At 26.9% G+C, this 17,176-nt stretch overlaps 1 protein-coding gene across 1 annotated transcript; it reads right to left on the minus strand.

Annotated features, from left to right (window-relative positions):
• Nucleotides 1-14,994: 14,994 nt before the first annotated feature.
• On the minus strand, nucleotides 14,995-15,637 carry LOC112708438 (protein GRIM REAPER-like). The gene has a single exon (XM_025760591.3). It carries the CDS (start codon nucleotides 15,568-15,570, stop codon nucleotides 15,016-15,018), a length of 555 nt encoding a protein of 184 aa, XP_025616376.1. The 5' UTR covers nucleotides 15,571-15,637; the 3' UTR covers nucleotides 14,995-15,015.
• Nucleotides 15,638-17,176: the final 1,539 nt, after the last annotated feature.

The raw sequence follows: 17,176 nt of genomic DNA on the forward strand, positions 1-17,176 counted from the left end.
CTCGGGAAAGGTCGGAAATGTTTGGGATCGTGTTTATATAGCAGTTAAATTTAAATCTTTTTTGTCCCTTTACGTGTGGACCATGTGCATGCAACGTGACGTATGCAGGCTGACCATTGTTGAAAATAGGTTGATATTTGTTGGATGGTTACTTTAATAGTATGTTGGATGGTTACTTTAATAGTATATTGGATGGTTATTCTTCAAATTTGTTTCTAGTGTCGTCAATTTCTAATTATTGATGTGTTCCTATTGCCACTGCAACCAAAGAATTAGCTGAAACTGTTGTAATTGGTTTGTAATAAAGTTAAAGTAATTTTCATAACATGCCTGGACCGTTAGATTTTTAAATTCGGACGACAAAATTGCATTTAGGACACTCTAACAAGGTATTATATGCTATATGGATCTAAGGAAAGGTTTGATGCATTTGAGGTGCAACTTGTGTGGCAGCAAACAAGGTAGGGAGAAATGGGGGAAAGAGGAAAGAAAGAGAAGAGAGAGAGGGTGGGCGACGGTGGTTGGTTGGCTGGGGAGTGATGGTTAAGGTGATCTGGGTTGAGAAACGAAGAAGAGAGATAAGGGTTGGTTAGAGAATAAGCGATGGAGAGAAAGGAGGTAATGACAGATTGAGAGAGAGATTTGTTGTTTTGATTCTATAACTGAGGGTAATCCTAATTTAATTCAAATTTCAAATTAGAAAGAATCCAAAATTAAATAATTACCTATAATTTAATTTTAATTATAATTAAATCTCATTATACACATTGTACAATAAAACTATTGTCTCCTCATACTTTTCCTTTCCAAAATACACTTGTCTTCTCATAATCTCACCTAACTTAAACTCTATTTTTATTTTATGACAAAAAAACTCTATTTTATTCTTTTTTATATATTTTTCAAAAACTATAATTGGAAACTAATAAGTTTGTTGATTTGTCTTTCTCAAATATGGAGATCATTTGTTAGGAATATATTGCTTATTATTAGTTTGATTTGAATGTCAACAATATTTGGGGGGTCGAATGTGAATTATATCATAAATAGTATTATACGTTATTTAATATGTTAGATTTGATTTGACATATAAAATATAGACATTTTGCTGAGTTGTCGTATTCGTGTGTTAGATATATTTCGAATATAATATTTATTGACACTTGTCTGTCATATATTTCTGTTGTATTCAATTGTATCTTAATAAAAAATAAAAATTTTTACTCTAAATATATTTAAATACACTTAAATTAAATCATGTGTCACTGTGTTTAATTTTATTTTTAACATATATTCTTAAAATAAATTTAAAAATAGTATGTATTTTTTATTAAAATAAAAAATATTTTAATTATTTTATATAATTAAAATAATATATTAAAAATAATTAAAAATTAATTTATATTTTAATATTAATAAAATATTAAAATATTATCATGATTTATCTAAAAAATATTATATATATATATATGTGTGTGTGCGCGCGCGTGTGTTTTCTTATGTCCTATAAAATTTTAGAATTGATGTGTTGATCCTATATCGTGTCTGTATATATTGTACAATTTGAATGACTGAGAAATTAGACTTTTACTTTTCGATGTGACCAGTAAGAATAGATTTTAATTTAGGATATTGAGTCCAAAACTTAAGGCTATTTTTCCATTATGAAGTGTGATTTTTACTTTTTTACTTTCATTTCAGTCATGTTGTTTATATATTTGGTTGGACAATTGTGATATGCATTTGATGTATTTGTAATGCAATTGATCATATTTATCATTAAACCTATTTAAAGTGTTATCTCATTATTTTGGGCGCCATAAAAAAATATTAGAAAATCGGATCACATAGTAGTTAGTGGAATGATTCAATAAACTTTAGTAAAAAAAAAAAACGGCTACTAATTAAATAATCATATACTAATAGTTGAACTGGTAAATTAACAATATAAGAGTATCTATATCATAGGTGCCTGTTTTTATTTGTTGATTTATTTTCAAAGGCAAAAGCGTGCTGTATCTTGTACCATTAGCAAGGGTATTGGCAAAGACAAGTTGAATAGATTGGATCCCTTATGTAATAACAGAATCCTACAGTTCCCTTTTTAGGATACTTCTTAACACATTCAGCATTACAATTTTTGTCTTTACAGTATCCATACTCTGGGGTACCTTCTTCACATGTCTTTGTTGGCCTCAAATTATTCTCACTGCCCCCCATAACCATTAGGGTACCTACATATATAGATACATCATACATAATATATATTGAAAATATTATGTGAACATAACCTCAAATTTTCAGAAGCATATATATAAATATATATATATATATATATATATTACTAATTTTAGTACTATAATATAATGTAGTATATGTCATTTTTTTTATTATAATTAAACAATTTTTTTCTTTAAAATTAAAGAATTTTTTGTTTTTGTTTTTTTTATTTTTTTATTTTTTTATTCATTTTATCTTCTTATACATTATTACCAATGATTAATTTTAAATTTAACAACTAAAATATATAAAAATACAAGACATTTTTAATTACAATTGAAATTAAATTAAACTAAAATTAAAATTAAAATATATTTATATTTTATATTATATTACTAATTTGATATTTAAAATATGTCACATAATAATTTGTTTATTACAATTAATTGAGATAAAATATTTTTTCATAATTAAAAAATTCTATCTTTCTCTCCTCTTCTTTATCTCTCTAACTCTTTTTCTCTTCTTTTCGATTTCTTTTTGCCCTTCTCACTTTATTTATAAGACTATTTTATAATTTATAATTTATATTACTAATTTTGACCATCAACATAATATATTATAGGATATTTTTTTATTATAATTAAAATAAAATTTATCTCTCCAAAATTAATTAATGAACTCCCTCCATCTTTTTTTTCTCTACATTTTTTTATTTTTCTCTCATTTTTTATTTCTCTCTAACTTTTCAACTCTATAAAAAATAAAATTAATAACATAATATAATTCAAATAAATTTATAAAATGATAAGGGACATATTAAAAATAATCCTATAATATTATTAACATAGAAAAATATATAATTATTATATGTATATTTTTTATTTTTTAATATTTAATTTTAAAATTTTATTATTTATTTTTTTAATTTATATTAAAATTAAACTCTTTTACATGATAATAAATTAAATAACTCAATAAGATTCTTATATAGAAAATAATGATGAAAAAACTTATCACTTGATTTTCTTTTTAAATTTATAGGAGCTTAGTTTTTTTGGCGGACAAAAATTTTTGTCCGATCTTTTTGTAAAAATAATTTTTTAATTCCGTGAATCTTTTATGCTGTAAATTTTAAGACCAATTAAGTCGACGAAGTTTTAAAAAATTTATAATTATATATATATATATATATATATATATATATATATGAGGTGTACACTAAACAATATGTTCTAAATAAAATAAGTTATTAATTATGTTTAACGGTGAAAGATTTAATCACTAACAATTTTAACTATAAAGATGTAAATTAATTTGATATTTATAAGACTGGATTCAAATTAAACAATAAATTATTAGAAATTGATAGTTTTATTTGATATAACTAATTCCCGTAGACATTTTTTAAACAACAATATGTGTTGTTTATGTTATTTTTAATATAAAATTTATATTTTAATATATATTCTATATAAATAACTAATTTAATAATTAATTTTTTATATAAATAATATAATTGAATATTTTTTTCACCTCATATTGCCATATTGCTAGCTTTGTAGAACTAATCGCCGAATCTTTTAGGGATATAAATTGTTTATCTCTTTTTGCGAACCTTTAAATTTTTTATGCCAAAAAATAGTAATTATAGATAGGATATAAATCTGTTTTTTATTTTTAAATTTATTCTTATAATAACGAACTTACTTGATGTAAAGAGGAGGAGGAGTGTGGCATATAGTGTGAAGCGATTGGCCATGCTTCCCAATTAGTAATCCGAAAAGTATATCTACTATTCTGCAAAGATATATGTAATAATAGTGTAATATATGATAAGATTATTAGAGGAAGTGAATGATATCTCTATATATATGTGCACTACTATTTATATGAATACGTTAGAGACAAAAACCCATACAAATAATAAAGATTGCTTTTTATATTTTTCTTCTTGATTTGAAATGATAAAAGATTAAAAGGTTTACTGCCGGATCCATAAGCCACAAATTATTGCAGAAATAAAATAGTGTTGGAAATAGCCTATGCTAATTAAAATAAAATCTATAATTTATTAGTTTATAATCTATAAATCTATAATCTTTAATATTAATGAAACACAAGAAATTTTAAAGAAAGTTTAATTAATGCGTGTCAACCCCACATTAGTTAAGTGAATCGATGAATAAAATTTTAAAAAGGAAACATATTGCAGTGATTATTGAATTCAATGGACTTAGATGCATTTGAATGTGTGTCTGAAATTTATTAAATGGTAAGGAAAAAAAAATCTTTTTTAATAAAAATATATTTTTTAAAATTTTAGTGTCTTTGATAAATTTTGTTAAGTAAAAATAAAAACAATAGAATTTTTTTAAAAGATGTAATTTTTATCTTTTTAAAAAACATACCTTTTATATTAGAAAAAATATGTTTTAACAAAATAAATAAATAAATAGAATTCTATATTATTGTATCTAAATATAATTAATAAATAAAAATATATATTGATATGAGATATCTAAATATTAAAAAAATTTTTAAAAAATTCATCCAAATAAGTCTTAAATTCGTTTTTCAATACATATAAAATATTAACGGTAGTGCTAGCTAGATGAGCAAATCTTTTCACTCTTTTGGTAACAAAATCTAACCAATTGATCAAATAATTTATTCGCACAATAATACCATTTTCATCAATGTGCGTGTGAGTTCATGCTTTGCTATTGTTGCTCCTGTATTTTTCTCTTTTTGGCTTTTTTTTTTTATTTTTTCTTTTTTTTAAAGACCATTAAAAAAGGTCAAATTCATCGAATTAGCCAATATTATACAACCAATATTGCATCTAACATTATTTAACAAGAAAAAAATCTAAAATTTTTAAAAATAAAAATATTCAAAATTTAATTAAAAATACATCTAAAATTTGAACTCCTAAAAATTCATCTTTAATAAATTTCATATTAAACTTAATTAACAACTTACTATAATATTGGTTAAAATTAACCTACCCTAACATCACCTATAAAGTAATTACCTAACGAATTAAGAAGCCACCAAAGATTGGACATAGAGTCATGGACGCAATCCCTATGAAATTTACGAGAAGATATGGAAGGATAGCGATTGAAGCGATGATTATATTTGCAAAAGGCTGATATTAAAATAGCCATTTTGGAAAAACGTTTTTAGTTTTCTATCAATAGTGATTAAGTTACAGTATATATATATATAAATGCAAATGTAACATCTTGCAACCTCTGTTGTGTCATTATGGTTCAACAACATATGAGTTCAATTAGGCCATGTTTGAAAAGGTAGTTGAGATTGAAAGATAAAGACTGAAAAATAAAAATTAAAAAATTTGAGATTGAATTAAATTTTTATATTATATTTTAAAAAATATATAATAATAAAAAAATTGGTAAAAAATTGTTGAAACCTATTTTATTTAGTGTTTATTAATTGTTATAATAATTAATAAATATTAAATACGATAAATTTTGGTTATTTTTTTGCCTTCTTAATATTATCAATTATATTTAGTGTAAATTATATAAAATTAAATTATCTCTCAATATATCTTATTTGGTTCAAGATAAATAAATATAGAGATAAAATAAAAATATTAACTAAAATACCTTAGTTATTAAAAAAATATTAAAGTTTCAGTTTTGTCTTTAAAGTAGCGTTTGGAAGAGACTGAGAGACTGAGAGACTGAGAGACAAAGACTGAGAGACAAAAATTGAAACAAATCTCAGTATTGTGTTTGGTATAAAATGGGAGACAGCGATTGAAATAAGAATAAATCTCTAATTTAATTTGCACAAAGGGTAAAATTAGAATTCATTAATTGAAATAGGGTATTTTAGATATAAAATGTTACTAAAATTTCAGTCTCTATCTCTAAAAATTTCAGTATCCTGTGTTCCCACTTTTTGGAGGTATTGAAATACTAAAATTTTAGGGACAGAGACTGAAATTTTAATACCAGTATCTGCGCTAACAAATATGATACTGAGTTTCAGTCTTCCAGTATTCGTCCCAATACCTCAAAAAAATTTAAGGAAAAAAGACAGATAGGTCCATGACTTTTTAAATTTTTGACAAATACATCCCAGACAAAATTTAAATACAAAAATGTTCTTGACTTTAGCAAATGGAGGACAATTTAGTCCTTCTGTCTATTTGCCTCTCATACACCAAACGAAACTGACTGACGTGGCTGAAACGGTGTCCAGGTGTCCGTTACGATGTCACGCTGGAAGAAAAATAAAGTTCTAATGACAAATAAGTCTTTAACGTCATTTTGCAAATAAAGTATACACATTAATTATTGATAAAAAATTAGACTTTTTCATATAAAAATAATAACTAAAAATCTTATTATTTAATTTTTTATCTGCAGATATTTTAGTCTTCTTAGTCAGAGACTTTTGTCAACTTACGACTTTTTTGTAAAAGTAGTTTGATTTTATAAATCTTTTGTGTCCTGCATAATTTATACTGTTAGAACAAAGTGAACTATAATTTTAAAAAAATATTATTCTCGTAATCTTATTATGGATAAAAATACTAGTTCTAATATAATACACAAATGCACTAATGCTAACTTAATACATGAATGATGCACAAATAAACTAATGCTAACTTGATGCATAAATGAACTGATGCTAACTAATGCCACTGGTATGATGAAAACTGAACTAATGCAATTTAACAAATTCTAATATAATATACAAATGCACTAAAATTGAACTAATGTAATTTAAGAAAAAAAGTAAAAACAGAACAAGCTCAATTTCTACAGTTTTAATACAAATAATTTAAATAGCAGAATACAACAAGTTAACTAGATTTCAAAATACAAGCATAATTTTATAAACTAAATTCTCATAATAGAAGTATAATAGAAGTATAATGAACTAAATTCTCAAGGACTTATTTGTCCTTCAAACTTTATTTGTAAAATGATGTCAAGGACTTATTTGTCCTTCAAACTTTATTTTCCTTCTAGCGTGGCACCGTAACGGACACCTGGACACCATTTCAGCCACGTCAGCCAGTTCCGTTTGGTGTATGAAAGGCAAATAGACAGAAGAACTAAATTGTCCTCCATTTATTAAAGTCAGAGACCTTTTTGTATTTAAATTTTGTCAAAGATGTATTTGTCAAAAATTTAAAAAGTCAAAGAACTATTTGTCTTTTTTCCAAAATTTAATACTTTTTGTGCTATCACTTTCTGAAGGTATTAAAGGGATTAAAATTTTATGTTCCGAACTAAAATTTTAGTTTCAGGGTCAGTAAACACAATACTAAATTCTAATCTCTTAATTTCAATTTTATTCTCTAAAATCGAACACAATCTTAAAAGCTTAACTTTGTTAAGCTAATATCAATTAATTTTTTTAAAATTTTAAATTTTAAATACTAAATCTTAAGTTTTTCAAAAAATTTACAATAAAAAATAATTGACTAATATTTACTATTTAAAAAAATTAATTTTTATACCTCATTTTATATTAATATATAAAATGATTGCATATACAATTATATTACATGTATATTAAATATTAGTTAATTGTATAAAATATATATTAAAATATCAAATATATATTGAAAATAAATTAAACACTATATATCTATAAAAACATACATAATAATTAAATTTTGTGTACATGTAGTATTTTACTATTTTTGTTACACATTGTGTTGGAATTTAACTGCGCAAGAGTGCTCTATTTATTTTTAGGTGATTCTATCACACCTTTTTTATTTTAAAAGATAAATTATCTTTTATTACATGTCACGTTATTATTAATTAGAATAGGTTGATTTATCATAATTAAGTTTAATCATTTATTTAATTTAAAATCATTAAAGAAGTTCTATTTTATAATTTTTTTTCTCAAACCACATATTTGTCAATCATTTTTAACCAAGAAAATCTAAAAAAAAAATAAAATAAATAAATACTGTAAAAAAATGCTGAGTACCGTCAGATTTAGCATCACAGAGTAGTTACAATTTTACCAATGGATTTACCGACGGGTTAAGCGTCAAATTCGTCAGGTCAAATTATTTCTGATGGATTTACGATTTTGACGGTAAAACTTCCGGCAGTAATAATTGGAGAAAAAAATGGCACGTCAGATTTACCGATAGAAAAATCCGATGGTAAACTCACTTAGTGAAATGTTTCATTTTGGCAACGCGTAATGCGTTACTGTCGGATTTTTCCGACAGTAAAGCCGACAGTAACTGTGCCGTAAATTTGAAGTGCGAACCCTCTTCTCCCTCATTCGAATTTGTCTCTCTCTCTAACCCTTTTGCCTCCTGCTCTCTCTCTCTACCCCTCTCATCTCCACGGTAGCCCCCTCCTCTCTAGGAGCCACTCTTCGTTGTTTTCGTCGTCACCATTGTAGGTGTCGGATTTTGAACGAGCTGCTACCACTGCTGCCGCTACCTACGCTGCTTCTTCTCAGCTCTGGTGCTCTTTTTCAGGTAATGCTTCTGAACTTAGGATTTTCTGAAATTATGATTTGTTGATATAATTTATAAGGTTTATTTGCTGTTTTGAGACTTTTGATTATTGTTGATTATTTCGTTTTCAACTTAGGGTACTGAACTTGTTTTGAACTTAGGATTTTCTAAAATTCTGAACTTAGGATACTGAACTTGTTTAGTTTCAATTTTAACTAGAACATGTTCTGATTTTTGTTCCTTATTTAGTTCTAAACTTAGGATACTAAACTTGTTTTGAACTAGATTTTCTAAAATTCTAAACTTATGGTACTAAACTTGTTTAGTTTTAATTTTAATTAGAACATGTTCTGATTTCTGTTCCTTATTTAGTTCTGAACTTAGGGTACTTAACTTATTTTAAACTTAAGATTTTCTAAAATTCTGAACTTAAGGTACTCAACTTGTTTAGTTTCAATTTTAATTAGAACATGTTCTGATTTCTGCTCTTTAACTAGTTCTAAACTTAGGGTACTGAACTTGTTTAATTTCAATTTTAATTAGAACATGTTCTAATTTATGTTCCTTATTTAGTTTTGATTTGTTCCGATTCTAACTAAAACATGCTTTGATTATTGTTGATTTGTTCTGAATTAGTTATTATAATTTATAAGATTGATTTGTTGTTCTGAATTTCTGATTATTGTTGATTTGTGTTGATTATTATTGATTTGTTCTCTTTGTTTGATTTTAATTAAAGACTCCGATAATAAATCACATTAATTTTCAATATGATTTAAGAGTGAAAATGAGAGTAAATTTAAAAAATATCAAATATGAAATCATTTTAAATGACTTATGAATGACTTTTTATTTGCACACAGACAAATTTATACATATAGTAGTATATATTGATAAATGTTTGTGAAATTGGAATGTGCATTTACCTCTTTTGTTTTATTTGATTTCAATGGATAATGTATTTCTTTAACTAAGTTTAGCACAGTTTATTTTGATTAAACATTTTGAATGATGTTGTGAATATATATAGCACATTTTTAATTGGTATGCTCTTTGCAAACATGACGATAGGTAGATGTATTGCGAATTAGCCTAATGGTCGTGGTCATAGTCGTGGTTGTGGTCGTGGTAGAGGGAGGGTTTCTATCGTACCCATGGGAATTTTGGATCCTATCCCTCTGCTCCGACTACCCCAATGACGTCACAGGTTCCAGGTGTATCGGAACAGCCATTCATCATAGTCTCAAACTCTAAATACGTCCCTGCATCTGCGTCTACGGCAATGACGCTGCCTCCATCCTTTCAGCAGCCCACTGTCACAGCAATGCCGCCTCCAGCAGCGGACACCGCGACATCGGAATCCTCTCATAGAATCCAACTAGTTAATGCCCCTCTACCACCTCCCATCGTACGGATGACGATTTGGCCTGAGGGCGAAACGGCGTAAATACTATTTTAAGTCTTTTATATGCTGAAAGTGTTTGATAATTTGTGATTGTTGATTCTTGATTATTGATTCTAGTTTTAGTGGATTTAGGGTTGTAGGTTTGAATTGCTGAAAGTGTTTGATATACCGTGATTAGTGATTCTTGATAGTTGATTCTAGTTTCAATGGATTTAGGGTTGTAGGTTTGAATTGTTGAAAGTGTTTGATATATCCTGATTACTGATTCTTGATTATTGATTCTAGTTTAGTGGATTTATGGATTTAGCTTCTTGATTATTGATTGTTGTTCATTGATTGTTAACAATTGGTGTTGTTTAAGTTAATTGTTGATAGATAGAGTTTGTGGTGCATTCTAGTTACAGATGAAACTCTGCCAAAATTTCTAAACAAATATTTATATAATATGGTTATTTGCTTTTAAAGTTTTAATTTATATTGCCATATTGATTTGTTTGTGAATTGTTGATAGGTTTGCACTAAACAACAATGCACGTACTCAGAAAATGACCAACAACATCAAACTGATGCATGATCATCCATGGCCAAGCTACAAGAAGATCCCCTTCGAGACTAGAGAGCGGTGGTTTCAAAAGTGGATGATAAAAATTTAATATAGTCAAACCTTCTGAACTAGTTTATATCTTCTATTTTGTTTAATATGATATATTTTGATTAACTAATTTTAATGTTTCTTTGTGCAGCTGAACTTTATATGGGACAAGGAGCACGATGCCCTCATCAAGAAGATATACGACCATCAAATGGGTAGACGGATGCAACAGATGCTGGAGGATGTACGTGAGAGGCGCGACAATCTCACTTTTTGGGATACCGATGAGAGGTTCAGGCATCGGTGTCTCACAAACAGAACTAACAGAGCATTGGCCAGGTCGTCCAAGTATAGTGGTGACTGAGTGACCTTCATGAAGACTAAGGCCAGGCTGGTATGTAGCTTTTCTAATTTTGTTATTAACTTAGTAGGCATCCTAACATATAGTTTCAATGCAACATGTGCAGTCGAATTAGTCGTTGGATCGCGATGCGACATCGGAAGAAACCTTCAAGTACACCTGCACTTTGGAGGAGAACAAAGAGAGATTTGCTTATCAACGGTCTACAGATCATTATGTGAGTAAACATCTGATCTTGTGATATAAAATTTTCAATTAACTATACAACTGTTATCCTAATCATAATAACATGTGTTACACAAGAGTCCTACGTAGAGACTGGAGGCCGCAATTCAGCAATCTCAACAAAGCGGGGAGGACACCAGTGGCTCTGCTACTTCAGTCGTCGATCTTGATGCGATTTAGCGCGATACCGCCTTAGCGGCATACAGGAACCGCTTATACGGATTGGGTTTGTTCTTCACCAACAGCCTCCACACATCCACGTTGAGACCATCGTCCGCCTTTGCCACCGGTCGAGTCGTCGATTCCAAAAAAGACATTGATTTGAAGCTCCAGGTATAGGAGCTCACCCAGAGCCTTTACAAACAGGCTTAGGAGCTGACCGAGACTAAGGAGAGGTATTAGAAGATTCTCACACACGTGACAGACACGAATGAACTTAGGCTGGAGTGAAGGAAGTAACTAGAGCGACTTCAGCGGATAGAGCAGCAGATGGCGGTGCACCAGGTTCAAATGCGTGCTAGTGGCAGCGGCCCTGCTGGTGGCAGCAGTGCTGTTGGTGGGACACAAATATCACCGCCTTCTCCACTGCCTTAGCAAGACCACGAAAATGACGACGACAACGACTCTTAGGATCTTTAGTGATTAGGGCTTTGTTTTACTGTTTTATTGTATTTATTTGATTTATTTGACTTTTAATTTATTTAAATATTTGATATTTAATATTTCATAATTAGTTTTTATTATTTATAATTTGACAACTAATTGTGTGAAAAATAAATTTAAATAAAAATTAAAATTAAAAAGAAAAATTAAAAAAAAATACGTCACAATATTTAAAAAAATTCACATTATCGTCGGATTTATCGAGGACATAATTCGACGAGAATAGTGCGAAAAACAAGATATTGTGGCGTCAATATTACCGTCGAAAAAACCCGCCGATAACCAAATGATTTTTTTGGGGATAATCCGTTGAAGAATTCGACGGTAATAATTACCGTCAGACGAAATATTCGACGATAATTGATTACCGGCAAAGTCTATACCATTAGTAATTAATTTATTGTTGAATTTTATTCATTCTTTTACAATAATTCCGACGGTATTCAGCATTTTTCTTGTTGTGAGATAAAATAATTCAAAAGACAAAAAACTCTTATAATAACGCTATCGCTTGATAATTCTATCCTACTTCATTTGTATTTTTCAAAAAAGATTTCATTCTTCGTACAAGAACTTCTTTGTACAAAGACAAAGACAATTTGAAAAAAAAAGGGTTAAATTCAGGGTTTTTACCACAAGAGAAAAAAAATGGAAGATAAAGAATTATGCAATTTACACGCAATTTAAAATTTAAATTTAATTGGATGAAATTAAGAGGGTTTATTTTATAAAATGTGTTATTATCTTAAAATTTTTTATAATTTTACGTTCTTTTATATATATCTTAGTTTATTTATTCAATATGTATGGCTCTAATTGAACTATAATTAAAAAGTAAACTTTATTATAATGAAAATTTTTTTAATAACTACCAAATATAATATATAAAGAAATTTTTTGAAAAATATGAAGGAAACAAGAGAGAATTATCAAGATATAGTGTGTGTTGGAAATTTTGAATGTCTCTTGATTTTTTTATATTTATTTTTTTTTTATCTTTTAACTTTTTTTGTTAGAAATGATTAACAAATATATGGTTTGAGAAAAAATAAATTATAAAATGAGATTTTTTAATGATTTTTGTAAATTATAAAAAATTTTATACCATAGTTAATTAGTTGAATTATTAAAATTTAGATTAAATAAAAAATTAAATTTAACTATAACAAATCAACTTATTTCAATTAATAATATTATAACATGTAATAAAAAATAACTTACTCTTTAAAATAAAAAAGGTTGAGTAAAATTCACTTTATTTCATTCTTGTTTTAGGAGAATTGATAAAGCAATAAGATAAATAATAAGAGAATGACAATCTCAAGAACTAATTTTTGAAGTGTCAATAATACATTGCAAAACAATTTTAATCCTGCTTTTAATATGCAAATGTTATTCACCATTTATCTATCGTTAAATGGAATGGAATGCACAACCTGTTAAAATTCAATACAATGATAAATGATTATAAATAATTGAACAACAATGCTAGGGAACCAACTCTATATAAGCCAAGAATCAGCCAACTGATAATCGGATGTTGTTACTAATAGGCACACAGATGTTTTTTTTTTCTTGTAAATTGGATGGTTTTGGATATGATTTCTATGTTTCTTGTGTTACACATTAATAAAACATAATTAATTATATGGAATCAACTAATGAATGATCAAAGCATCTGTTCCGTGATTCTCTCCTAACACTAACGAGGTCAATAATAATTTAACAAACAAATTAAATTATAAATTAATAAAACTAATTATAATTAATTATGTTGTTTCATTCTTGGCTGATTATTAGTTGGTTCCATATACTTTTCCATAATTGAAACAATGTCATAAGCAAATTAATACATCTAACAATTTAACACAAACGCTTGCATGATTTCTTTCTTTCAATAAGTGGAGTCAATACTATCGAACAATTGAGCCCATTGAGTATTATTGAATAATGATAATTTATGTACATTATGTAAAAAAATCGATAATAAAATGATTAAATATTTATTTATCGCTTGTGAGTTTATTTGATAGATGTAGTGATTTAGTTTATCTGGAAGTGAGTCAAGTCAGCTCATGAGCCAGCTCGAGTTCAACTCATTAATAGCTCGATAAGTTGAACTCTTGAGCTGGTAAGTCGAACTTAAACTTGGAATTAAGTTCATAAATTAAATGAGTCGAGTTTAAGATTAGCTAAGCTTGACTCATCAGCTCGTGAATTGGCTCGATTATATATATATAAATTAATAATCTTAATTATTTAAAATTTTATATTTATTTTTTATATATAATTTTGATGTGGGATATAAATAAAAAACTTATAATTTATTGATAGATAAAGAATATATAAAATTGATCTTTTTAAATTTTTTTCAAAAATATGTTATAATTTATTGATATAAAATTATAGAATATGTTCCTCTTATTATTTGAAGCAGCTCGTGAGTTCGAGCCAGCTCGTGAGCTTTCGGTGAACTGAGCCGTGAGTCAAGCTCAATTTTTGTGAGTTGAACTTAAATTTGGTCTAACTTGACTCATCTCGACTCACTTTCAGCCTTAATTTTAAGTATAATAAAATAACATTATGAAAGTTGGATAACAGTCTCATGTCTCAACAAAAAAGAAAATAGTAAAAAGTCACTAATGGATTTTTTTTTTTTGTCTAATTTTATTCTGGAACATTATTAGTTAGTTGCTTGGTGACGAAAACATCTTTCAAAATGTATGAGACAGCAAGGTCGTGGAAATTATCGACAATTCCTTGGAATAAGATACAAGACACCGTTCTGATTTCATTGATTGTTGATGACAATATCAAGACTAGACAGGTGTTGATAAATTTATTAGAATTTTATATCGGCAAATTTTTAATAATCTAATTTTTTTTATTGATGTTTCACTTTACTTTATTGAACTCTTTTTTTAAAATTAAATAAATAAAGAAATTAACACAACTAATATAAAAAGTGTAACACATGCTTTCTTCTATATCTTTTAAGATTTAAAAAAAAAAAACTCTCTAAATTATATAAGATTAGACCCACCTTCAAATTATAAGTTGTATTTTCATGCATAGCCACAGAATCCATTCCCACATTTATCACCGTTTGAACACTTGTTGTTACACTTGCCACAATGATTGTCGTTATACCAAACATTAGTGCAAACTCCATTGCAGCATCTCTCACCTAGTACCTTGCATTTGTGGCCACAAACTCCACAATTGTTCCTATCACTTAGAACGTTTCTACAATGCTTCTTGCAACAAAAGAGAAGGCCTTTTCCTTTGTTTGCTGGGATCCCATTGCATATGTTGTTAGTCACAACATCACAATGTGCACCTTTCTTGATTATTATGCTTGACAACAACCTACTTGTTGCTTTATGCCTTCTTAATAACAATGGGGTAGTGTCAACAACATACTCTTCATCATCTTCATCATTTTCTATGTCATTAGTGGAAGATACTAATTTGGTGAAAAGGGTTAGAGGAATAATGAGCAATGAGAGAATTATTGTGAACTTTAGGGTGGTGCCGATGTTGGCCATTTTTTTTTTAATTTTGGAATGATATATGATAATATGAGGGTGAGTGAGTGAGTGATATATATATATACTCATTATTTAAGGGACATTTTTGAGCAATTTAAACTACAAATTAATCGCAAAATACTCCTTGATCTTAGGGTGGGAAAGGGTTGTTTACTTGCAATTTTAATGTTGAACAAGAAAGTGCTAAATCTTATTAAAAGTTAATAGCTAGCTTAGCTTGTTAGTTAATTATTGCAAATAGGGTTAATTTCAATGTATTTGATTGTGGTTTAAGAAAGCTTCATCAACTTAATCAAAGTTTCTTAAAGTAATATACTAATTTTTGTCTTTCATTACTTAAGAACTAGATTATTTAAATTAGCTATGAAAAATATTTATATATGTAGAGAAAGGTTGTCACAAAGGTTGATTTGGATAAAGAAATGCTTAATATAACTTTTCAAGAAAGTGTTTACAATACTCCAAAACCTGGAATCCCAGTTTCTAAGGAACCTCATTTTGTAAGATCTTAATGTGAGGAGAAATGTTTGAATCTTCATAGAACGGTGCATGTATATGCTCATAACCAATATATAAGATAATGATGTATGATAAGATTAATAATAGTTTAAACCCTCAATTTACATGACATTATCTTTTGAGTTATAACAATTTATTTTAAGAGTTTAATTTTAATGTACTGACAGTGTAAATTGTTTTACACAACCGTACAATCATATCTGTTTTTTTTATGACTTTTACATAATCAATGTAAAAAATAATTATTTTTACTGATGTGACATTATATAATTAAATGCACGTATAAAACTACTCTACATGATACATAAAAATTAAATTCTTCTTTTAAAAAAAGGTTATTTTGACAAGTGTATTCTACAACTCATCTAATAACTCTATTGCATGGCTCTTCCTCTGCAATCGCGCAAGTTATATGGAGGGATAAATTTTAAAAGTTTCTTCATATACTTTTACCAAATATTACAAAAGCAAAGTATTTTAAATAGATTTGTAAGTTTAATTTTTAATTGGTTTAATTATTCTGTCGGTTTATATAGTTTTACTGATGTTTTAATTAGATCTTTATACTTTTTTTTATTGAGTTTCTATACCATATTAAATTTTGTAATTAAGTCTCTGTCATGAGAAAAATATTAGAATTAATAGAATATTCTGTTAAACAAAATAAATATACTTAATTTAACTAAATATTTTGTATAATTTAAGAGAATATTCTATTAATTCTAAAATTTTTATTATAATAAAAATTTAATATGAAATAGAACTTTAATTAAAAAAATATAAAAACTTAAATTCAGTAACCGAGAGTAATTAAGTCTTTCTAATTTACAAGTATATCTATGTAACACGGGAGGCTATATAAAAAGGATGTGTGAATTCGGTCTCCTACATACACCTATCATTATAAGAAGAGTAATACTATATGACCAATTTTAAATATTAAAAAATTAAATTCTAAATTTTAAATATTAATAATATAAAAAATTAAGTATCGATACAAAATATTAGTTAATATCAATAAAAAATTTATTTCCTAATATTTCTCTTATAAAAATACTTAAAATCACGATATGAGATTTATTTTTTTATGAAAAATATTATAGGATCATCAAAATTTATTATTTTTTATTATAAATTTTAATTATTAATTTGATTT

This window comes from Arachis hypogaea, chromosome 8 (genome assembly GCF_003086295.3).
Source record: "Arachis hypogaea cultivar Tifrunner chromosome 8, arahy.Tifrunner.gnm2.J5K5, whole genome shotgun sequence".
Lineage (NCBI taxonomy): Eukaryota > Viridiplantae > Streptophyta > Magnoliopsida > Fabales > Fabaceae > Arachis > Arachis hypogaea.